Here is a 24,400-nt window from a genome sequence, read left to right as displayed (position 1 = left end):
CAGCTCCACCTCTCCCCCAGGAAAGAAATGGGGGAACACCAGCCAAACGCATGAGCACCCTGAAACAATTGCTCCTGCAACCCCTGACTCTGGGTTCTGATTTAGTTTTCGCAGATCTCATAGTGTTTATTAAGCATCTATCTGCCTTAGGCCTGGCCCATGGGGGGCCCACAGCACTAACTCCTGACTGGGATTCCATAGGATAGGCACCCTTACCTCACATGCCCCTCCTAGTGTTAGGCACCTCTTTCTCCCACACCCATCTTGTGCCTCCAGCAACTCTAGGCCGTCAAACTTGACTTCTCCCACACATCAGCCTTGCTGACTGAGACCATCACAGCCATTCTGTGCCCTACCCCACTCCCTAATTTACTCCCTTACGGGTTCCTGACTTCTGCTATCATTTTCTCTGCTGCGCCAGAAGCTCTTGAGGGTATGGACTGCACCTCTCTTCCAAACCTCTTCTCAGCACTGGAGGCACTGGAGGCAAATAAGAGTAAAAATGACAATGAACCATGGGCCAGGAAACCTAGGACCCCAGAAATGAACACAAGTGAGAAATACCACTACAGAGCTTTATTGCAGGCCAAGGGCCTGTCACCAGCACCCCCACAAAGTGCAAGTCTTTTGTCTCTTTGGCACCTGCCACAAAGGCAGGACCCAGGTGTTCAGGGCCACCTGTGAGTACACACACCTTGACCTCAGTAGCACCATGATTTGTCTGTTTCCACAATTTCCCTCACAAGGCAGGCTGGCTCCAGGATGCCAGGTCCCTTGTCTGGGACCAATGAGGAGAAATTACAGTGAGGTAGCAGTTTGTGAACACAATGATTTAGACTACTGGCTCAATCACAGAGAAAGCAGGGGCAACAACAAAGAGGAAGAGCTAGGACCTGGGCCTTAAGGTTTCCAGCAAGGCAGGAAGAACTTTCAGGTCATCCTTGCGGTCCAGGCTAATGGGAGGGAGCAAAGGCCCCCAGAGAGCTAGGGTGTTCTTGCTCCTGAATAGAGAGGCATGACAGTTGGAGCCTGGGATTCACGCGAGTCAGGAGCGGGAAGTCTCCACACTGGAAACGCTGCAGCCGGGGAGGTTCTAAGATGGGAAGAGAGAAAAAACACATGCCCTGTGTATATGGTTTTAGTCACCCACCATTCTCCTCCGCAGCTCCAGAAATCCCCAGGCCCTTGTCCCTCTCCTCCTTCGGAGGCCAGCTATCTGCCCGCCTCCCACGAATACCACCCTTACCTAGTGGGAGGATCTTAGAGGGTTTCCTCTCAAGCTCAAAAGAAAGCAAAATAGGGCGCAGGACAGACAGGCTGGTACAGAGTGTCCAGAGGAAGAGGGTCAAGGGCTCATCAATCTTGGCTGAGGACTAGAAAGGGAAACTCACAATTAATCAGAACCCAAGCTCCTAAACCCTCTACCAAACTCCCAGGAGTCTGGGTCTCAGCCCTCACCTCCCAGTCACATCTTACCTCAAGCTGGGCTCCAGGCCCTGTAAAGTGCAAGGCCACTCTCCCTGGCACTCGGACACACTCTAGGAGGGAGGTCCACTCAGTAGGACACAGCCCTAGAGCTGCTGCCACATGATGGTCCCTACAGGTCACCACAGCTTCAGCAGTCCCATCTTCTACCAGGAGCCTGGGGGAGGAGAGAGAAAAAACGACTGAGCCTACAGCAAACCCAGGTGGCCAGTCTCCTGGACCTAAGATGCTTCCCTACCCTGTTGCCAGTCTTTAGCTCACCTTACCATCATTCATTCATCCATTAAGCAAATATTTATTACACAATTCCCCATGAGCCAGGAATAATGTTAGCATAAGGATAACAAGACAGACATAGTCCACATTTTTGCAGAGCCTATTAAAGTATAGCAAGTCGGACGATCAATCAGAAAGTAAACGGTGCAAGGCAAGCCTACCCTGTGCTCTCACCTGATGTTGGCCTGGCTCACAGATGTCTGAGTAGGGCAAGTGGGGCCTTGATGAGTACACCTTCCCTGGAATGAAGAAAGTGGTTGGAAAAACCCTCGCAGTCCCATCGCAGCCCTCTGGCACCCCACCCCCAGCTCAGTCTGCCCCCTCACGTACCTGGAGGCAGAGGCTGGTACAATGAGCACACACCCAGAGAAGCTGAAGGCTGAAGACAGAAACGATATGACAAGAGGCAGTGGCCTGGAATGGGGCCTGGCGACCCTGCAGAAGTTCAGCCAGGTAGATGTGGGGCAAGGAGGGGCTAAAGAGAAAGACAAGAGTTAAGAAACAGCCAAAGGGGTTCTGAAAACGGGGTGGGTCTGGAAGGAGTTAACAGGCACAGGGACAGGGAGAGCACTGGGTACCAGCACTCTCCTGGAACCCTCTATGGTCCCTATCTTGAATTCCTGATCTCCGACAGTCATCAATTATTTCTCAGGCTTGAACAACCAAGATGTTACCCAAGAAAGAGGTCTCTCCATATTTCCATTTTAGAATGAAAAGCTGGTAAGGACTAAGGCACTAAATCTTTCAGAGTAAAATGACAGGTATTGGGTATTTTTTTCCTTGGGGCAGAGGAAATCCTGACTCAACACATCCAGCTGGGATTGGAGAAGATTAAATAGGGCAAAAATTCCAGAGGCAGGCAATGTGGATGCAAAGCAGTGAAGTCAGGGATCAGGGCCCGGGACACTGACCTGGTGGTGGTCTCCGGGGGAAAGCTGAGGACCTGCACGTAAGTGGACGAGCGGAAACAGCAGTAAACATTGTGGGATCTGCACACAGAGCAGGAGGAGTGATGAGGAGGAGGAGAGAAGGCAGACTGGGGTAGAAGCTGGGGCTTCAGAGATCACGTGTCCTAGGCTTGGCCACTCCCCCTGAGGACCCGCCCTGGCTCTACCATAGCTGAAGGAAGAAGGGAAGGGCTGGTCTAGAACATCTCCTGGGGATGGAGGAGATTAAAGTCAGAATAACAGATCAAAAACAGCATCAAAGAGAAGTTTCACTGCAGCTAGCTAAGTGGGAGTGAGCATGAAACAGAACTGCGCGGGTGATCATTTCACAACATGGTGACTACAGCTAATGTCACTGAATTTTATACATAAAAATGTTGTTACGTATATTTCACCACAATAAACACTTTAAAAATTAAAAAAAAAAAAAAAGAATTACATCTGTAGAGAGAGGAGACAGTCACCCCATCTAGCTCTTCACCTGGAAACCCTTTTCTCCAGCTGCTTAAAGTAGACTCGAGCTCCTGGAAGGAGTCCTAGTGGGGGAGGCAGGTGTGGGTCCTCGATGTACACGCACAAGTGAGGCAGAGACCCACAGTCAGCAGTCTCTAGAGCTACGGTCAGCTTCACACACTTCCTCGCAGCTCCAGGGCTCCCTGTGAAAGGAAAGGGGAGGGTCAGCCGTGTCTGTCAGGACTACAAGGTCCTACTCATTCTATTTCACACCTTCTCCCCCCAAAGGAGGTGTCATTACCAGGTTTTGTCCACAGAGGGGCTGGAAGTGGCTCACAAAGCGTCCGTGACAAAATCTCAGCTGAGAAAGATACCAAGGAATCTGTGAAGCTGGAGGGTCAGAAATGCACCGAGAATGGAGGCATAAGAAGGCACAAAATAGAATCAGGTCAAAAGCTAAAAAAGGGAGCTGAAGTACAGGCATTCCCACTAACACGCCATATACCAGGGCCTGAAAAACCTCATGCTCTGCCAAATGTCCCAGTAAATGTAACAGGGCTTATGGGAATAACGTGGTCGTGGCAGATGAAAAATTATAGCCCAGTTAAATTTCTACCTGAATTCACACCTAGAATGAGTTAGTCCATCATTACGCCCTGGGCTCATGCCATTCCTTCGATGAAAGCTACCCCAAGAAGCTTACACGAGCGATGTATAGTCATTCCCGATACCATAAACCAGCCACTTCTTGCACTAAAGGAAAGCCTTTCTTTAGATTTTCCTTGTGGGTTTTTTTTTTTTTTTTCTTTTTTTTTTATTGTGAAAAAGCTTGCTCATGATCACTCCAAAACCAACATGCTGGGGAAAAACCAGGTATGAAACACAACTTCCATCTTAGACTGACATCATTCCTCTATGAGTGGATCCACATTAAAGAAACACACGCGGTAGCAGGGAACAAGGTTTTCACCGAACCCAACCATGCTGAGGAGCGGGGGAGCAAACAATTAGCTAGAGGGGCCTGACATTTACTTGCCACTGAGGAAGTCAGTCATCGAGGATTCAGGCAGTGCCTTCTCTATGCCCAACACATCTGGGATGTCCTGGCAACGCTCAAGCTCCAGGGTCCACTCATCCTGGACAGTGAGGCAGGATGCATAGCCCGCCAACTCCAAAGGCCGCTGAGATATGCAGGATGAGCCGCCCTCCTTGAACAACGCTGGTGTCTGTCAGGCAATGGGAAGACGACTGTCTCTGAGTGTGTTCCGGTCCAGAGGGGACGTCATAAAATACTATGACCCAAGCTGGCTTGCTTTCTGGAGCCTGGTGAAGGAAGTGATCTAGACACAAACAGGCCTTCTGTTTTCTCTACATCCAGCCTTCTTCTAGCAGTCCTAGAGAATGACCAGGCACTGGCTCTCCATCTCCAAACCTCAAGCCAAAAAAGCATTCTGAGGAAGAGTAGGATGAAGTAGGGCACTCACAAGGGGGCCTGGGGCCACGAGTCGGTACACTTGCCCTGGGTGCAAGAACTCAAACCAGCGGACTGAAGAGCCAAGGAAGATGAGGAGAACCTGTGATGAGGAAGAGCAGGGAGCCGGGAGTCCCAGTCGGGAGCAGGACACATTAGGGCAGGTCCCAGGTCCCTGCAGTCCCAGTTTACCTTCTGATTTTTCTTCTCATCTCCCTGAGGCTCCAATGGGCCCCACCCAGTCCCCTCCTTCCTCTGGGTGCCCCCAAGCCAGCTCCCTGACACGTGGAAACTGAGAGTGGGCTGGGGTGCCTCCAGACTGGCTCCTGGGGGGGCACAAAAATTCCGTTTGATCAGGGCCTCCTTGTGGTATAGCAAGAATAGCCGGCTTTGCCCCATGTGGAGTCCGTCTGGGTGGGTGGGTTCTGCCTGAGAATGTCCTGAGGGGGTGGCTGAGCGAAGGAAGGGTCTGGGCACAGACAGGATCAGGGCATCATCCAGAAAGAACTGGACGTAGACTCTGTTGGGAGAGACAAGAAATGGCATTTTCAGCGATGCAAGCACCGGATGTTCTGAGCCTCAGCATTCCGCCCCTTGTACCTCCCCTTCGCCCCGGAGGCCCAGAGTACCGACTCTACCCAAAGGAGCCAACCTCGCCTGCTGCTTCTGGATGAAGCCTGCCATACTCAGCTCCCTCCAGGATGGAAAGTTGCTTCTGACATCCCTCTCTACAATCAACTGAAACCTCTCTGTCCGCACCAGGCAGCCTAGAGGAAGAAATTTTTCTTTTTGGCAAGAGAACTGTAGGACGGGCCGTGCAGCAGACCATCCTGCAGGTCTGACCGCTCAATTGCTTAGCCAGAGCTGCTCCCCTAACACAACACACAGGTCTGGAGCCGACCCTGCCTTAGACGGATCAAGGGAGAAAGCATTCCATCAGCTTGTCCAACGCAGCCTCTAGGCTGAAAAGCTTTGATCCTACTTTCTCACAGATCCCCGAAGTGCCCGTTGCTAAATCAGGGTTTCTCTGTTTAAAAATTCCAGTAAGTCCATATAAGACCATTATTTTTCCAAACTAAGAATATGGGAAATGGGAGTTTAAATCCTGGTTTGCAATGTTAGGATCTATGCTGGGAGAAATGTATGCTAGGAATTACAGTTCCGGCTAGGGATCCCCTTGGTCCTTTTCTCCATCTGCCAGTACTGGTCTCCCAAACTTCTCCCAAAAGATGGTGATCAACGTGTGCTACTTCAGCGACTCTAGTAAATCCCAGGAGATGTTTCCTCCCAGGCTCCCAGTTTCTAAGAACCTCTACACTGCCACCATCTTCCTTCCACCTCTGAATTCCCAACCTGTGAGCCGAGGGTCAGTGATGGGTTCTGAGTGCTTGGTCAGGGGAAGGCAGGGCAGGGAACCACTTTGGTCCCGCAGTTGCAGACAACCTTTTTGAGATGAAGCCACCAGAACCCCAACTAAAACCTGCAGGGAGAAGAAGACCAAGTATTAAACAAATGCTGAGCATCTCCTACGTTCCAGGCACTGTGTTACACATTACAGCTATGAAGTGAAAAAAAAGACATGGTCGGATCTCAAGGAACTTATATTCAAGTGGGAAGAACAGACGTGAAAAAAAAATAGACATTAAAAAAACGCAGCTGCATCTTACACGCTTGGTAGTGGGAAAGAAAGTGGTACAAATTGAGGTCAGACGCAGGAGACCACGAAGGACCTCATAGGGCATAATAAGGAGTGTGGGTTTTATTTTATATGCACTGGGAGAACCACGGAGAGGATTTAAGCAAGAGAGTTATATAGTCCTAGTTACGTTTTACCCTAACTCTCTCCAGCTGCTGCAGCGAGAATGAACTGGAAGGGGCCAGGAACAAACTGGACAGTAGAGATGGAAGGCTAATGCAGGTTACATGACAATACATATCAGGAACAGGAGGAGGAAATGAAATGTGTGGCTAATTGCCTCCACGAACAACTGCCTCCTTTGCCATGAGACCGGAAGAGCCTAATGGTGCCCAGCTACCGTTACTGAGCATTTTGATCAAAAATTCTATAGAAGAATCCTGATCAAAAGGGGGAAAATGCAAAATGGATTTTCAAATTATCCTGGAACCCAGTCTTTCTGGAGCTGTGGAGGCTGGATGAAAGCCTGAAATTACTGCCAAGATCATCTTTAAACCAGAAATATTTCCTCAAGTCTTCTTAAAACCAAACAATAGTTTAGCTTAACTAGTAAAGAACGTCTGCCTTGAGCATTTTGCTCTTTTAAGATATATCTATAGGGTATCAAATTGACAACAGCAACCTGAAAGATTAGACATGAGCCTTAGGGGGTAATAAGTTTATGTTAACTGTGGAGGACAACTCAGAAAAGGAGAGTGAGCATGGTTGTATAACTTGAAGAATGTAATCAGTGTCACCGAATTGTACATGTAGAAACTTGAATTAGTGTATGCCTCTTGCTGTGTATATTCTCAGCCACAACAACAGATAAAATCAATTGTTAAAAGACACAAGAGTAACCTGAACGAGGGGAGTGGCGGTGGGGATAGAAGAGAGGGCGTACTGATGGAGCCCCACTTACCTGGGCTGGGTGGAAGGCAGAGGGCAGCAGGCGGAGCCAGGACCAGGCCAGGCGATGATTGAGCTGGCAACTGGGTAGGTGAGAAGCCTCTGGGAGGGGCAGAAGGGCCTTAGGGTCAAAGGAGGCCCAGGCCCTGGACTGCCCTTCCTCTTTCAGGGTGGCCAGAGTGGGGAAAGAGCAGGGAGTCTGCAGCCGAATGTACTGACAGGAAGAGAAGAGAAATCAGGTTGTGCGTCCCACAGGTGCCCCAGGCAGCCCCTCCAACGTGTTAGCTAGGCCACTCATCTTTCTCCCACGTCATCATACTTTCTGGAGGGGACAGTGATGAGGCTCTTCAAGGATCTCCTTCTGTGCATTCCGAATGGGGCTGTCTGGAAGAGCTAGAATATCCAGGGTAGGAGCCAGGAGTTGCAGTCCCAGGCCGGGGTTCCCAGGACGGGAATGCTGCAGGAACTGGTGATGCCTCAGCACATGGGGACACAGCCTGGCCAGGGAAAGAAGCTGCATCACTTCCCCCAAAGACCCAAGCTACTGGCTATTGTCCTTGTCTCTTCAAGGATCCTGCTTCCCTTACACAGGTAATGTCCCACTCCCACGCCAGACCCTCATCCTCCTCACTTGCAGGCCAGCTCCTCCAGGGCCTTGGAAGCCCACAGGTAGAGGGGAAGTCCTAACTGATGTTCCCATACCAGCTGCTCATACAAGGAGGCCCCATGGGCTTGGTGGGATGACTGAGTCTTGGGCTTTTGACGAGAGAAGCCTCGAACTTGGACGGCACCACCGAGGCAAGGGGCTAGCACTGGCCTTTTTGTTCCTCCACCCACTGACTGGAGAAGGTGAACATCCTGGAGCTGAAGAAAAGTAGAAAAAGTGAAAAAGCAGAGGTGAAGCCCCCAATTCAATGACCCCCTGGCAGAGTTTTCCGCCGCCTGGATTCCAAGAGAAAGAAATACAATTTCTATAAAGGCTATTATTTCCTACCAGCTTCCATGCTTCACCTTCTATCACAACCCACTCCCCCACCACGAGCCTTCATCTCCCACATGCTCCCCTCCATCCTTCTGCAGGCCTGGTGGCTCTTACTAGCTAGGGGTGGCTAAGGACCCTTGCCAGGCCACCTGGGATCATCTTGGCCCTACACCTGCATGTCAGCTCCAGCCATCTCCTCCTCCAGTTAGAAGGCCCTCCTGTGAGAAGCTGTTAGTGGGCCTCTTCTTATCACTAGCCCAGATCCCTTGCATACCTCTAGACAGGCTCCTGGTCGCACCACCCGCCGGAAACTATGGAATTGCTGGTAGGCAAGACAGAGCCCCAACTGCCCATCCAGCTCATAGAGGCCAGCAGGCTCATTCAGTACACTGGTGACCATTCCCTGCAGAGAGGACAATGTTCAGTTATCATTATTTCCTTCCTCTTTGGAAATCCACATTTCCTGCCTCTCGAGTTCCAGGATCTCTCCATTACGCTCACTGTATATGACAGAAGTCTGGAGTTCCGGATGAGGCCTTTCTTCCCCGTCCCGTCCTGAGAGCTGATGGGCACAGGGAGTAGCTTGGGGTCAGCCTCCAAGAGGGGTCCTTCCAGCTCCAGTTCCAGCTCCCGCACACATTCTGGTTTCAGTGGCAACAGCTGGGAAGAGGGACTGGTCGTCCAAACACGGTAACGGTGACCGCAGATCCCGGACATTCGCAGCTCTGTCAGCACGTAGGACCGACCAGGCCAAAGGGCATGGTGCCAGACCAGCTGGGCAGGGACCTGGCTTATGCAAAGGGAGACATGAGGGTGCATGAGAAGCTTCCCATGGACGCTGTCCTTCTGCCAGAGGCCCTTTCCATCATGATTCGACCTCAAAGATTCTGCTCCTCATAGTCTGTCCTCTGACTCTTCATCTTCCCTGTCTGCCAAGTAAATCTTAAGCCACAGAACCTTCAGGATTTCTCCCCTCACAAGAGAGATGCCAAGTACCTCCTAACCCCTTTCCCAAGATATAAACCATCCCTAGAATTTACCCCACATACATAAATATTCCATTGAGAAAATCACACCCTTTTCGTCATTTCCCCATCCCTAGGCCCTAACATACAAACAACCTTGACTTATTAATCAATATGTATCCAGTACGTATGCATCCAGTACTGGGGCAGATGTTAAGGGAAATACAATAAACCGTTCCCTCTTCTCCAATATATTTCAAACCACTGGGAAACACAAGTACAAAGCTGAGTCATAACACGGAGTCAGATATGATCAAGTGTCAAAAACAATACATATTCGGTAAGGTTTCAGAGAAAGGAAGATGTGGATGGATTGGAATGATCAGGAAGGTCTAGTGAAGGAAGTGGAACTTGAACAGGGTCCTGGTTTGTCTAAGTGGAGAGAAGAAAGAAGGGTGAATCGAACAGGAGACAACAACATAGAAATACTCAGAATGAGCAAGACATGATCTGGGGGCTGTGAAAACACTGGCCAGGATGGAGAAGAGGAAGCGTTTTGAGGAGTTACAGGAGACGAGAAGGAACAGCTAAGATGAGAAAAAAAGAGACAAAGACAAAAATCAGAAAGGTCACGCTGAAGACTTTATAGACAAATGAGAAACATCAAAGTAGGAAAAGAAAAATCTGATAGCGGGGTGTAGCACAGGCTGGAGAAGGAAGACTGTAGGGAGGCTGCTGAAGAAATTTAAGCAGAAGGAAGAAAGTTTTAAGGACGAGGCTGTTCTTAAATACGCCAATCTTCCAGCGCGTGCTCCTCCCCCGGGAGTAACATATCACTGCTGCCATTCTCAGGGGCTTCAGAACACACTGTTGACTCAAGACATTTGAACTTCACAGTCCCTTGTGCACAACTTCATAGACCTCTATTTCTACTCTAAGACCAAGTGAGCACCACCAATCAGACTTGGTACTTCACAACTCATCATAAGGTACTGTTAGGACCTTACTTAATGTCCGTGGGTGGCATAAACAGTGAAGCGCTGCGTTATCTAGTGCTGCTATGACAGAAATACAAGTGGGTGGCTTTGACAGACAAATTTATTTTCTCACAGCTTAGGAGACCAGAAGTCCAAATTCAGGGTGCCCACTAGCGAAAGATGTTCTCTCTGTTAGCTCTGGAGGAAGGTCCTTTTCTCTTTTCAGCTGTTTCCTGGTCCCCTGGAGAGCTCATGTGGCCTGGCACCTATCTTGCCTCATCTCTGCTTGCTTGGTTGCTTGCTCAATCTGCTCTTTTAAATCTCGAGAGACTGACTTAAGATGCACTCTACACTAAGACTGCCTCATTAACATAACAAAGACAACCCATTCCCAAATGGGATTACAGCTACAGGGTTAGGGGTTATGATTTACAACACATTATTTTGGTGGGACATGATTCACCCATAACAAGTGTTCACCTACCACCCAAAACGTTGGCAGTCTGAACCTACCCAGAAGCACCTCAGAATACAGGCCTGGGTATCTGCTTCTGAAAGATCTGAAAGGTCACAGCCTTAAAAACCCTACAGAGCAGCTATTCGCACACGTGGGGTCGTTAGGTCAACAGTAACTAACAACAACAGAAGTGACTGACACAAAACAAGTAGTTAATGATGGTTTGACTGAACAAACGAATGAGTATTGGTGCTTCTGCTCTCCACCCCTTCCCCTTCCACACATTAAACTTACATTCTGATCTCCCACTAAGACCTCCAATATCTCGGCCCCTTCTTCATTCAGACACTGAGATCCTTCCCTTCCTGTCTGAATGCCTAGCCCTGAATCCTGCCCTCACCACCACTTCCTACCCTTTGCCTTGACCCTACCAATACCGTATCACTACAACTCTGTTCCTTCAAATCCGTTTTGAAGATAAAACCCTGCTTGAGGAAGACAGGCCCATGCCACCCTAGTGCCAAACATGGATGCTGACCCTCTCCAGCTGAGCCCAGCACTGCTTGGCAATCTCTCATCCTCAGCTCCCTAGCACAGCAGTTACACTGAAGCTTTACTCCTCTTCTCGGAATCCAGGCCCTCATTTTCAGGAGATGACCTCAGCTCCTCTGTGATAGGAAAGATTCACTGGGGTCACCAGGGCAACATGCCTCAAATACCCTGTCTTCTCAGCAGCCCATCAACAAACCAGCCCTCTCAGAGAGCCTCATGCATGTGCACATATTTCCTATAGCACTTACGATCCTGGCAGTAATCGCTGACAGACTTACCCGGTCGAGAGCAGATGGCCCAGAGGACAAGGGCCATTATCTTAATCAATCTCATGCCTCTGAACAGATCAAGATGCCTACTCTAGCTGACCTGCTACAGGAGTTCCGAACTACCATGCCTCTTGGAACTTACATACTGTTTTGTGTTACTATTTCATAAAACCGGACATAAAATCTACAATAAGATTATAAACTACCCAAAAAACTGAGCATACTTTAGGCTATCTGCGGAAACTCAAGTGCATTTCAGAGATTTCTCCATTAATATATGATACGTGAATAAGGCAACCTTGCCCTTCAAAGAACGTTCTAACAGTCTCTAGAAGACTTAAAACATTCTAATATCAAAGAAAAATACATAAGCTCCTCCTTAACTCGGGGAGAATAAAACAAGATTAGAAATTTCGGGAACTTCTATGCATTTTATTTTTAGCATTAAAAAAAAAATTTAACATTTTTAGGTCCTTTACATTCTAATCACTGTTACTCAAGCTTATGACACACACACACCCAGAGCTAAGAACTCTTGTAGTGCTAATCAATTTCAGTTTCCTTTTTTGTATGCATGTTAGCCTTTTCACCCTTTGTTTTGAATGCTTTTGAAACATTACTCCGATAACTATGTAAGTCATAAAACTATGGTTAGGGTAAAAATCAATCAACTTAAAATTATATCAGTAGATACAAAAAAATACAATAAAAATTACATTATTCAATGTCTTGATGTTGTGAAGATGAATATTTTTCTTGGTCATCCACCTAATACAGCGATACTGGCCATTTTCGAAAGGTCATACACAATGTAAACGCTGTCTAGTCAAACGTATCGAAGAGCAGGGAAGTCTGTTCCCTACCTTCTATTCACAGAGAACAGCGGCATGGTTCCTGAAAGGAACCCCTTCCCCAGCTGGCCTCTTTTCTTTGTAGTTCTCCCTATTATATTATCTTCCCCGTGAAGAGTTCTAACACCCCTTTCACACCTCCATACCCCTGAATCAGCCCTAATCCTCACCTGCACGACAATGGACACATGGCTGACAGCTGGGGATGAACTCCCAAGAGACAGTACAAAGTAAGTTTTCCTGTGACTGTTCACCAGAGCACTCAATCGAACCAGCTTCCCAGCCAGGTTTGGGTGTACAAATCTGAACTTGCTTCTAGGAAGGAAGAAAAGGGAGAGGGAAGAAATCATTTTTAACCTTCCTCTCTTCCCTACAAATGTCTTCCCTTCTGATGCAAAGAATAACCTGACAGTGATGTCAAACTTCCACAGCCCAAAGCTGTTATTCCCAAAACCTCCTTCTAACTCTTCTGGCCCTTACACAAGGCATATTTCTCTTGAAGAGCCTTGCTCTTAACATTCTGAGAAGTCCTATAGTTCCCTTGATCTGGAACATTCCATCTATATTACTATTAATACCCTTTTTTTTCTCGTTCCTCTGACCCACCAGGATCTTCCAAGTTTCACAGCACTCCTTCCACCCTTAGAGGGGGACAACTTACCTATGCCTGAGCAGGCGGGAAGCCATCTCCGGGTAGAGGACAGGGATAGGTGTGGTAGGGCCAGGGCTGACGGTCAAGGGGAACACTGGCATGGGGGCACCCCACAGCTCCAAGTGCCCTTCCCCTGAGGAATTCCACCTGGCAGGAGGGAGGTAACTCCAACTCGGGAAAAGGAAAAGATGGCCCAACCAAGAAAGGTCCAGATCTATGAGCTAGAAAAGACCAAGGTCAACAGTTAACTGGGACCCTAGCATCCAATCTTTCCCCATCTTTATTCCCTGGGACTTCACTGCCTTCCTCCCTAGACACCATCCTCTTTATGATCTGAGGCATCTGACTCCCCCATTCCTACTCACCTCACAGCCTAGGATACCGGTGTTATCTCTCACATAGAGGCTTCCATTCTTGCACTCTTGTTCCAAGTCCCCCGACAGATCTGTTAGCGTCCCTAAAAGTAATAGTCGCTCCCGGGGCAGGGGGGCCCCACCTGGTCCAGCCTCTTGGGCCCAAGCCTGGTATGCACTACTGCTCCAGGAGAGATGGCTGCAGCACGGGAGACGCTGGTAGGTCCTGAGGTCCTGCACTGAGACAAAGCTGTAGAGCGAAGCAAGCAGGGGTTCCACAAAGCCAGGTCTAAGCCTCAGAGGTTACCCCCACACCCACAAATCCCCTAAGGAAAAGTCGATGGGGAACATGGACCAGGACATCAGTTGGTTTGGCTGGCTGAAGCTGGGGAAGCTGAGGTTAGAGGCGTAAGAAAATGAGAATGGGGTCTAGGTCCAAAGGCCAGGTAGTACCTAGGGAAAGCAGGAAGAAACTGTGGGTTGAATAGTATCTTGAGTAAAATGGAGGCAGGGAGAGGACCCCAGAAAATGAAATAGGAATTCAAGAGGAGACTGAGAATGTAAGTGTGTGGGGAGAACACGTTAACGATACCACAAACAGCTACCTTGAAAGCATCTCAGCTTTTATCTCCATAGAAAACTTCAAAGGGGCCACTCTGGCATTTGACTAATGGCTCCAGCCAGGTTTCCTGCCCAGTCTAGAATATTGCAGTACTAGAGACTGGCTGGAAAGCTGAGGCTGAGGTGGGAGTTGGTATTAAGAGTTTCCAAATATCAAGGGACTGTTTAGATCAGCAATTCTTAAACAAAATGTTGCAATACTGCTGTGTCACTATCAGTTGTAATGTGTGTTACAGAGAACGTTATATCCAAAAACCCATTGCCATCGAGTCAGTTCCAAGTCATAGAGACCCTATAGGACAGAGAAGAACTGCCGCCTCAGGTTTCCAAGGAGCAACTGGTGGATTTGAGCCGCCAACCTTGTGGTTAGCAGCCGTAGCTTGCTGTAGTTCTCAAACACTGCGTGAGGAGGGCTTCTCCAATATGATAATGAGCTTTATGACTCTCCTAGTGAAGGTTATGGTATCCAATGTCTCTCAAACTCATCTGGCTGTGGAATCCTTTTCTGTGGCACTTTTTAACATGGCCTATAATAGTTTAGGAAATGGTAGTGTAGTATTAAAAAAAAAAACTACCCTCAGAAGATCTTAAACTCAGGTCCTCTTAAATACAACTATCTGCACTTGATGTCATATAATCTCTCTGTATATTAGTTTCCTAACACACAAAGTGAAGATAATACCATCTGTCTCTCCCCTTTGAGAGCCCTTTGTCCAAATTTTCTATTTTCCCCTCTTCTTCTCCTCTTTTCCTTTCCTTTTCTCTATTCATGATATAAGCCAATTTAGGAGACCGTTTTAGGAAGAGGAAAGCAGCTCGATGGAGAATGGGAGAGTTTGGCAGAAGGGGGTGTGTTTAGACCACCTTGTCCTCCCCTTAGCAAGTTTCCCTTATTCTTTTCACTCCACATTTTTCTAACTACAGGTTATGTTATATATTGAACTGTGTCCCCCCAAAATATGTGTTGTAAATCCTAGCCCCTATACCTGTGGTCATAATCCCATTTGGGAATGGGTTTCTTTGTTATGGTAATGTGGTAGTATTAGTGTAGGGTGTGTCTTAAATCACTCTTTTGAGATATAAAAGAACAGATTAAGCAAGCGGACATGGGGGAAGACAGATATCATGCTACATGAAGACCACAAAGGAACTAAGGAACAGATGCTGAAAAACAGCCAAGGTCCTTCCCCGCGGAGTGGGGGTTGAGGCTGCATTCCCACAGAACTGGTACCCAGAATTCAGACTTTTACTTAGAGACAATCAATTATGGTATTTTTGTTATAGCAGCACTAGAGAACTAAGACAAGGTACTTCCTTTTAAAACCCAAATTCAGCCTTCTCTGCACCCCATCCCCTTGCCTTACCTGTAGCTGAGGGGCAGTATAAAACCCTGGTTCCTTGCCTGGGACAACCAGGCTGTCTTCACACAATCAATTACCAGCTGAGTCAACTGGACACTGGACTCCTTGCCAGCTGGACACAGGGTCTCTTGGATGAAAGCCTGGGCAGCCTCAAGCCAGGATTGCTCCTGTGGAAAGTGAATCTGGTTAAAATATCTCCCTGACTGTCCTGCCCACAAAGAAAGTATCTGGGAGGAGTAACAGGGGGGCAAAAAGCAGAAGGGCATGTGAGATGAAGACCAAAAGTAAAGGAGTTTAAAGTCTTAGTCCAATCACACAGTCACCTTAGACATGTGGCCATTCAGCTTTGATCCTGAGTCTTTCTCTACCTATCAAACCTGTCATTGCTGTTAGTTGCTGTCAAGTCGGCCTCCGACTCAGGGCGACCCCATGCACAATGGTATTGGACTGCTGTGATCCACAGGGTTTCCACTGGCTGATTTTCAGAAGTAGATCGCCAGGCCTTTCTTCCTAGTCTGTCTTAGTCTGGAAGCTCTCCTGAAACCTGTACGGCATCACAGCAACACACAAGCTGCCACTTACACACAGATCGTGGCTGTGCTTGAGGAACGCTGGTGGGAACCTGTGCCAATCCTCCAAATGCCCAGCTAGTATGTATATTCCTCTGTGGACCCTTCTTTTGCGCATCCCAGGCAGAATTAGCTGCTCTTTCCTTGGGGCTCTCACAACGCCTTGCACATACCTCTGTTAAGAGCAATAATCACCATGTACAGCTGTTCCCCACTGTACATGGGGTCTGGTTCTAAGCCAGCAAGTTGAAAGGAAGAGTGGTCAAAAACACCCTTGGAAAAAATCCTTTAAAGACTAGGACATACCACTGTATAGTAACACGTACATGTAAATGTGCTCAATAATGGACAACACATAAAAAGGGCAGAGGCAGAGTATAATTGTTAATTATTCCCATTTTGTCAGTTAACTATATATTTGAATTGCCATAAACTAAATCCATGTATGATATCATCCCACAAATTCCACAGATTTGTTTCCCGTTCTGTCTTTTCAACTAAAATGTGGGCTTCCTAAGGAAGACATAGACCACCTTTATATACTTGACACAGACTCTGGACACAAAGGTGCCATTTATATATAAATAACTCTAGATTTTAAAAAAAAGAAACTGTACATGATCAAATTTACAACAGCAACTCAAAAGATTAAACAGGAACCTTAGGGGCCAGAGTTTATGTTAATGGAGGAGGAACAACTCCAAAAAAAGAGGATAAGAATGGTTGCACAACTCGAACAAAATCAGTGTCACTGAATTGTACAGGTAGAAACTGTTGAATTGGTGCATGTTTTGCTGTGTGTTTTCCCAAAACAACAAAAATATAAATTATTAAAAAAACATACCCACTTCTCTTCCGATGTTCACTAACTTAGCAAACAGCGCCCTCAACCAAATAGTTGTTCTTCCCCAAGACCTGGATGTTTTTCCCCTCTAAGGCGTTCCTTTTCCTAAGCATGCCCCAAGTCCTTTAGATTCGATCTCCTTAATATCTTTTTACTCTGTCTTCACTCCTGGAACGTAACCATGTGGTGGGGTCACCATCACCTCTCACTTCAATTCAACCACAGCCTTCAAACTGGTATTCTCCAGCCCACTCTCTCCACACTGCCACGACAGGACACTAAAACCTAAATCTCATCTCTTCTGCTTAAGGTCCTTCAACAACTCCCAGTTATCCTCAGGTTCGAGCCGCTGTTCAGCAAGACTTACAAGACCGTCAGCTCCACCACCACTCAACTGAACTTCTTGAGTTTTCAAAGACTCCTGTTCTTGAAACCACTTTCAGCGCTTAGTTGCCTTGCTAACTCCTACACGCCCTTCGAGTCTCAGAAGCTTTTCTGATTATCACCTACCTTACGCCCCTACGGCCGCATCAGGGGTCTCCTCTAGGAACCCGTATCCTGTGTTTCCCCCACTAGACTGCTTCTGGTTTCCTGGCAGCACTTGAACCCTAGAGTGAGAACTGATGAGGGCTGAAGGCTCTTAGCAGGTGCCGCGTGAATACGATACACTCATACGCAGAACCCGTGAGGAGGGTAGTCGCGAACTGCCTCAAGGGCCCCCACCCCGCATGGCCAGGGCAGTCAGGGAGGCCAGAGCCGCAAAGCAAAGGGAACAGGAGGTGAAAGAAAATCCAGGACAGACAAAAAACGGGCAAGGGACGGAGAACAACACTCACGGAGGTAGGAGCCCGAGCCCCACGAGCCGCCATCATGCGCCCAAGACTCCACCTCTGGGAGGTGCACCAGCCGCCGCCGGCGCGAAGGCTCACGGGAGGCCGCTCCGTGACGTCACTGGGGGCGCGTCCGCTCCTCCTCTAGCTGCTTCCCGCCTCCAGCACTGCATCGTTAGAACCCCGTTTATGGCCTCTTACCAGGCCTTCCTTGGAAGCTCTATGGAGCAGTGCTGCTCTGTCCTATAGCGTTGCTATGAGTCGGAATTGACTCGACGGAAACGGATTTGTTTTTTTTTTTTTGGTTTACGGAGCCCTGGTGGCTCAGTGGTTAAGTGCTCTGCTGCTAATCGAAAGGGTGGTGATTTCCTTAGGGAAAGATGTGGCAGTCTGCTCCCAGAAAGATTTAAAGCCTTGGAAACCCTATGCGGCAGATCTACTCTGTTCTGTAGGGACACTGTAAGTCGGAATCCATTCAACGGCAATGGGTTGTTCTGTTTTTTTTTTAATTTTTAGGGCCTTTTGGCCTTCTGCCTCGTCTCCTCACCCAATGTAGGTCTTTAGGTAGGATAGGATGTGGGAGCTCAAAACAGCCGGCCTGATTGGTAGCTGCTAAGCATCCTTCAATCCCCCTGATCTTGCCAAGCCGAGAGAAGTGCTTCCTCCTTGGGGCACCCAGAGCACATCATCACGCATACTTGTGTTGTGGCTTTAACTCATTGCTGTAGTTCTTTGTTTCACTGTTTTTCCCACTGGCCTGTGAGCTGCTTGTCACTAAATAAGAACTTGATCGATATTTGTGGATAAATTAAATAAAGTCTTTGCTCTTCCTAGTAGGCAGTGAAATGCACAGAATTTGTTCAGTAATATGTCAGGCAGTGTTCTAGGCTCTGGGTGAAAAAAACATAAAAATTCAGGCTATCATGGAGCTTTTTTTTAGTACAAGGAGACTGACTAACAAATAGATAAAATGTGTAGAACATTCGGAATAAACCCGTTGCCACTGAGTTGATTGCAACTCATAGCAATCCTATAGAACAGAGTAGAACTGCCCCATAGGGTTTCCAAGGAGTGGCTGGTGGATTCCAACTGCTGACCTTTTGGTTACCAGCTGGGCTCTTAAGGACTGCGCCACCAGGGCTCCAGAACATTAGTTACAAGTGCTATAAAAAGAGAAATAGGGAATGTGGGGTGGGGGGGGTTCCCTTTTATATAGAATGAAGGCCTTACTGAAAAGGTGACTTTATAGGCAAGAACTGAAGGAGATGAGGGATTCAAATGATGGGAGTCTGAGAGTAAGAGCAGACATTGCGGGAACAGTAAGCACAAAGACTCTGGCAGGAAGAATTTGTGGTGCAAAGGATCACTTTCGTGTAACCTTTCTTGCCATGGTCTTGTAACTCCCACCCAATCACTTGTACTGATATGGTAATTGTGGCCCATCAAAGGGATTGGTCAGTTTTGCCATCCCACTGGCCTTGAAATGTGCCATCCCAGAGGCAGGAAAGAGAGGATCCCACCACCACCAAGGAAGGAGAACTAAGAATGGAATGTGTCCTTTGGACCCAGGATCCGTGCGCTGCTGAGAAGCTCCTGAAACCAGGAGACCGAGAGAGGTGTAACACTGAAGACAGTGAGAAGCAGTGTCAGAGAAAACACAGCAGGAAAGACCGGCAGGAGATGGTGCAGTGGGCTTCCCACCCCACGGATCCAGAAAGCCGAGTGCCCTTGGGCCAAGGCTTACTGGCCGAGTTGGGTGCCTCTGGGCACCTATCAGCAGAGCTGAAAGAGCTTTGTAACACTTGCCCAAGCAGGGGAGGGGCTGAGGGCCAGAGAGAGGCATCCCTGAAGGCAAGCTGGGAAGAGGCTGTCCTGATGACAGAACTGTATCCTGATTGTTCCTGAACTTGAATTTTAACCTGTTACTTCCCTAATAATCCCCATAATGGTGAATATTGTCTGTGAGTTCTGTGTAGCCATTGCAAAGAATTATCAAATCCAACAGAGAAGTAAAGTGCCATGGGATGGACGCTTGGTGTCAGAATTGGTAAAGATGGCAGAGAGAGGAGGCATGTGTGATCTCTGTCTCACAGGAATCAGCTTTGGGCTGTTGATCTTGATTCTCCTTCCCCCTTGTGAAGTTAGAGAAGGTCAGACACTTCCCCCATTCTGTTTTTACAGAACTGCAAAGAAATGAGTAGCTGGAAAAAAGGAGGGAGACATGATCAGAAGGTAAGGTGCAGAAGGGGTGTTGAAGACTGGTAAACACTTACAGCTGCTTCATATCATTTTTGGAATATGATAAAATAAACATTGATTATAATATAGTAGATATGAACATTTTAGACAGTAAGAAAGCTCTAGTCATTTAACAGGAAAATAAAGACTGTTTAATTCTACGAGTTATGGTATCCCCTTATTCAACTTCACTTTTGATGCAAACTCTCTGTTCCTCTTTGCGTAGATAACCACTGTGGTGCCAAGGTCTTTATAAAGTGAATCTTTTTTGCAGTTTTTTCCTGTAATTACATGAGATGTGTTCCTTCCATTTCCACAAAAGCAACAACAGAAAGAAATCCACTAGAAGAAGCTGAAATCGCTCTTTCACACCCCCTAGCCACACTGGTCTTGTTAGAATACCAGTCAAAGCCTAGTCAAAGTTCCAAACCCAGTCATTCCTTTTGTTTCAGTATTTTCTGAACTCTAGCAAACCCCTTCTATTTATCAAACCCATGAAAATGTGCCTTATATCCTGGGATTTACTTTTGCTAGTTCATAGGCAGGAGAGTTTAGGTTATGGTGGTCAGAGAAAATTGTATGGGTTCAGTTCCCACCCCACCTCCATTGGTATGATTTAAATGTCAGGTGTAGATTAAAATCTGGTGGCAGTATGGAGGACCAAATGAGACGGGCATGGGGAATGGAGGCCAGTGAAATAGATCAGGCTCGCATTAGTAAGGTTGGGTAGAGGGTTTAGGGAAGCCTGGAGAAGAGAGGTCTGTCTTTTACAAAGGGAGGGAAGTCAGGAGGAGCGGGTGCTGCCTGAAATAGGGTGATGTTGAAGCAGACTGTGCTTGTCCAAGAGGCAGCTGGAAATACAGCACCACAGTCAGGAAAGGGGTTAGACCAAAGAGATGAATCTGGAAGTCACTATGTGGAAGTAAACATGACACACTGCGAGTGCTAAAATGTGGAGACAGGACCACCCAGACAGACAGCTGAGGAAATTAGGGCTCCCAGAGGAGCTGGAAGGGAAGTATGAGACCAAGCCAGGGAGTGTCTGGAGTGAAAGAAACCCAGGAGTGCTCAGATGCTAAGGATCAATATGGGGCGTATGTCAGAAGTGAGCCATAGAGTATTTCAACAGCCTGGAACCTTACAAAACAAACAGGTAATAACGGTTATCTCAGGACAGGGCAGGAACTAGGGTGAGGCACCTTGGGTACAAAATTTAAGGAAACACTCACTTAAAATTTGCACCCTAGATACTGCTCTTGCCTTGCTCTAGTTCCAACCCTGCCTAAGGGGAGGAATGGAATACGGAGAAGGATGAGGATAAAGAAATACTTTCACTTTTTACTCTGAACATTTCTATGTTGCCTGACTCTTGTTAAAAAGGCGGGTGGCTGCTAGGATGGCTATTATCAGAAAAATGGAAAGTAACAAGTGTTAGTGAGGAATTGGAGAAATTGGAACACTCGTCCACTGCTAATGGGAATGAAAAATGGTGCAGTCACTGTGGAAAACAGTTTGGCAGTTCCTCAAAATGTTAAACATAGAATTACCGTATGACTCACCAATTCCACTGCTAGGTATATACCCAAAAATTGAAAGCAGGGAGTCAAATACTTGTACACCAATATTCATTGCAGCGTTATTTACCATAGCCCAAAGATGGAAACAACCCAGGTGTCTATCAACAGATGAATGGATAAATAAAATGTGGTAGGTATATCCATATACATAAAGAGAAATGAAATTCTGATATGTGCTACAACATGGATGAACCTTTAAAATACTATGCTGAATGAAATAAATCAGATACGAAAAGACAAATATTGTATGATCTCATTTACATGAAATATCTAGAATAGATAAACACATAGAGACCAAAGTTTATTAGTGGCTAACAGCGTGGTTATGCGGAATAGGGAGTTATTGTTTAAGGGGTACTGAGTTTCTGTTAAGGGTGATGAATAAAAAATTGGAAGTGGATAGTGGCGATGGTTGAACAACATAGTGAATGTAATTAAACCCGCTAAAAAACCAAACCCACTGCCGTGGAGTTCATTACGACTCACAGCAAGCCTACGGAACAGAGTAGAACTGCCCCATAGGGTTTCTAAGGAGCGCCTGGCAGATTCAAACTGCTGACGTCTTGGTTAGCAGCCATAGCACTTAACCACTACACCACCAGGGTTTCCAGTGAATGTAATTAGGGTCACTGAATTACATATGTTAAAATGGTTGAGATAGCAGCTGTTTCTTTGTATGTATTTTACCACACACAGACCATTTGTCTGGTTTTTGTCTGTGTGCCCTGGCATACGACCTCATCTTTCTTGCCCTCAGGCTTCAGACTGGGTTTGGCAGAGTCTAGAGGGTAGGAAGAGAGAGTTTATTCCTCCCACCACCGATACTTGTGGCTTCATTGTACTATTAGAGGCCCCTCTTTTGTGGCTCCAGCTGGAAAATAACTTTTGTTTTGTCCCTTCAAGCCTAAGGGTAATAACAACTTCCTGATGTTGCCAGGCTCTGGGCGACCCACTGTACATTGTTGGTTCCCTAAACCCTACCCAAAACTGAAGTAGTGAAAATGTTTTTTCTTTAGCGTTTTAATATTAGGGAGAGTATATTTTCTCATTTGTTTTAACATAGCTGTATAAACTGTGATTAATCTCTAGTCCTTGGAAATTGGTGCAGGCTCTGTTCAAAATATAGCTGAGCAGCCTGTTCCTCTCTTAAGCATAACAAACACCCTAATACCTTACAGCATATTTTCCCTTATTCGAAATAGGCTATTGAGAGCTTGACATGGCTAATGCCATAATGATGCTCTAAGTAATCTCTAAACATTTTTTAATTGCACCAGCTGCACCGGTCTCCTCCAAAGGGGTGTGAAGCTATCTCAGCTCCTGGGTGGTGATGCCTCCTTTCTTCTCTTGAGGAATGGCCTTCAGCCTGCAAACCAACAAGAAGGTTTGCTTTCTTGCTCCCTATCTCAGCCACAGTGGACTTGGCAAAACAGCCCCACTAGCTGAGAGATTCTTATGAGAGTTTTTCAGCCTGTTATAAATATACTGATTAGAATCCAAGGTGCGTGACATGTTTATCTTTAGTTTAATGAAGAGTTTTTGTATAAGACCATCTGTGGACTACATGCTCAAAACATTAGGTAACCCTGATCTTTCCTGTATAAAACCCTCCCATCAACCCTTTAGGGCAGACAGAATTTGGGAGAAATTTAACCCCCTCTGGCTCCTTGGAAACTCTATGGGGCAGTTCTACTCTGTCCTATAGGGTCACTGTGAGTTGGAATCGACTCCACAGCACTGGGTTTTTGGGTCTCTTTTTTTTTTTGAATACCGGTATTCAATAAAGCCTTCTTACTGCTTACCTCCTCCAGTCTCAGTACTGGCTTTGCGGCAGGCTGCTCCAACCCGCAATTTGGGGTAACAAAACCAAACCCCAAACCCACTGCCGTCCTGTCGATTCAGATTCATACCGACCCTATAGAACTGCCCCATAGAGTTTCCAAGGAGCATCTGGTGGATTCGAACTGCTGACCTTTTGATTAGCAGCTTAAGCCCTTAACTACTACGCCACAGGACTTCCTAAGTCTACCCCTAACCTTCTATTGAATTCTTGTTGGTTAAATCCTTTTGAGCGTGCCGTTAGTTTTCTGATAGAATCCTGACTGAAGAACCATGTATTCATGTATTATGAGGGTTTAGAAATCGTACAAAAGAGATATACGCAGGTAGAGAATGCTGTTTGCCAATTACGAAACTAAAGAACAAGTTATTTCAAGAGCCGTAGGTTTCCACGTCTTTAAAATGGTTTTTTTTTTTTTGGTGAAGAGTAAATGAGATCACGCCAAGTGCCCAGCTTAACGGGTGTTCATTAAATGTTTCCTAAAAAACAAAACAAAACCCACTGGTGTGGAGTCGACTCCGACTCATAGAGACCCTGTAGTGACCCTGTTACCTATCAAGCACTATTAGTAGGGAACCCTGGGCGCAGTGGTTAAGCACTGGGCCGGCTGCGAACTGAAAGGTGGACGGGTTCAAACCCACTAGTTGCTCCGTGGAGGAAAGAGGTGGCAGTCCACTTCAGTAAAGATTACAGCCTTGGAAACTCTATGGGGCAATTCTACTCTGTCCTATAGCTTCGCTAGGAATCGCGATCTACTCTAAGGCAAAGGGTTTGAATTTTCGGTTATCATTAGGTATTGTCTTATAGGATCACTATGAGCCGGAATCAACCGCATGGCAAGAGTTTGGTTTTGGTTACCACCAAGAGTATGGAAATTAAAAATGTGTGCCTCCCACCCTATTAGGAATTAAATAAATTCGTTGATTCAGAAAAAGAAAAAAGAGACAGAAGGCCAAGGAATAAGACGGAGGGAAACTGAGTCCTGGAGAAGGAAGATGCTTCTGATACCATTTTCTGCATTCAAATTATCTTAGCCTCCCTCACAGATGTGCGAGGACAAGAGGGGCGGGCCATGAAACTGACTGCATTTTCACAAACGATAACGCAAAACAAATCTACGGGATAAACCGCACGAAGAAGACGCCTGCCCCGAGAACCAAGGGTCGAGAGGAGCAGCGGCCCGACCCCTGGCGGGAGGAGGTGGCTCCGCATTGTCCCCGCGCCCGCAGGCCCCGCCTCTGCCCGC

The 24,400-nt window shown here is 47.1% G+C and overlaps 1 protein-coding gene across 3 annotated transcripts; it reads right to left on the bottom strand.

The window, feature by feature from the left end:
• Positions 1–543: 543 nt before the first annotated feature.
• CTC1 (CST telomere replication complex component 1) lies at positions 544–17,586 on the bottom strand. Of its 3 annotated transcripts, XM_049860387.1 has the most exons (23): positions 17,506–17,586; positions 15,260–15,423; positions 13,287–13,524; positions 12,931–13,142; positions 12,440–12,584; positions 8,700–8,984; positions 8,473–8,601; positions 7,848–8,080; positions 7,536–7,713; positions 7,230–7,430; positions 5,986–6,112; positions 5,285–5,399; positions 4,825–5,152; positions 4,646–4,735; positions 4,194–4,387; positions 3,463–3,551; positions 3,190–3,364; positions 2,673–2,750; positions 2,092–2,236; positions 1,936–2,000; positions 1,477–1,642; positions 1,247–1,373; positions 544–1,093 (listed from the first exon to the last, which is right to left on the bottom strand). In XM_049860387.1, the coding sequence occupies exons 1-23, from the start codon at positions 17,539–17,541 to the stop codon at positions 954–956; spliced, it is 3,660 nt and encodes a 1,219-aa protein (XP_049716344.1). In that variant the 5' UTR covers positions 17,542–17,586; the 3' UTR covers positions 544–953. The 3 variants fall into 3 exon arrangements, with proteins under 3 accessions (XP_049716344.1, XP_049716345.1, XP_049716347.1); XM_049860388.1 differs by lacking the exons at positions 544–1,093; positions 1,247–1,373; positions 1,477–1,642; positions 1,936–2,000 and having other exon boundaries at positions 2,106–2,236; positions 2,673–2,880; XM_049860390.1 differs by lacking the exons at positions 544–1,093; positions 1,247–1,373; positions 1,477–1,642; ... (1 more) ...; positions 2,092–2,236; positions 2,673–2,750 and adding an exon at positions 2,790–2,917.
• Positions 17,587–24,400: the final 6,814 nt, after the last annotated feature.

This window comes from Elephas maximus, chromosome 19 (genome assembly GCF_024166365.1).
Source record: "Elephas maximus indicus isolate mEleMax1 chromosome 19, mEleMax1 primary haplotype, whole genome shotgun sequence".
NCBI classification, from domain to species: Eukaryota; Metazoa; Chordata; class Mammalia; order Proboscidea; family Elephantidae; genus Elephas; species Elephas maximus.
The sequence above is the reverse complement of the archived record's forward strand: the minus strand, read 5'-3'. Positions and strand labels throughout refer to the sequence as shown.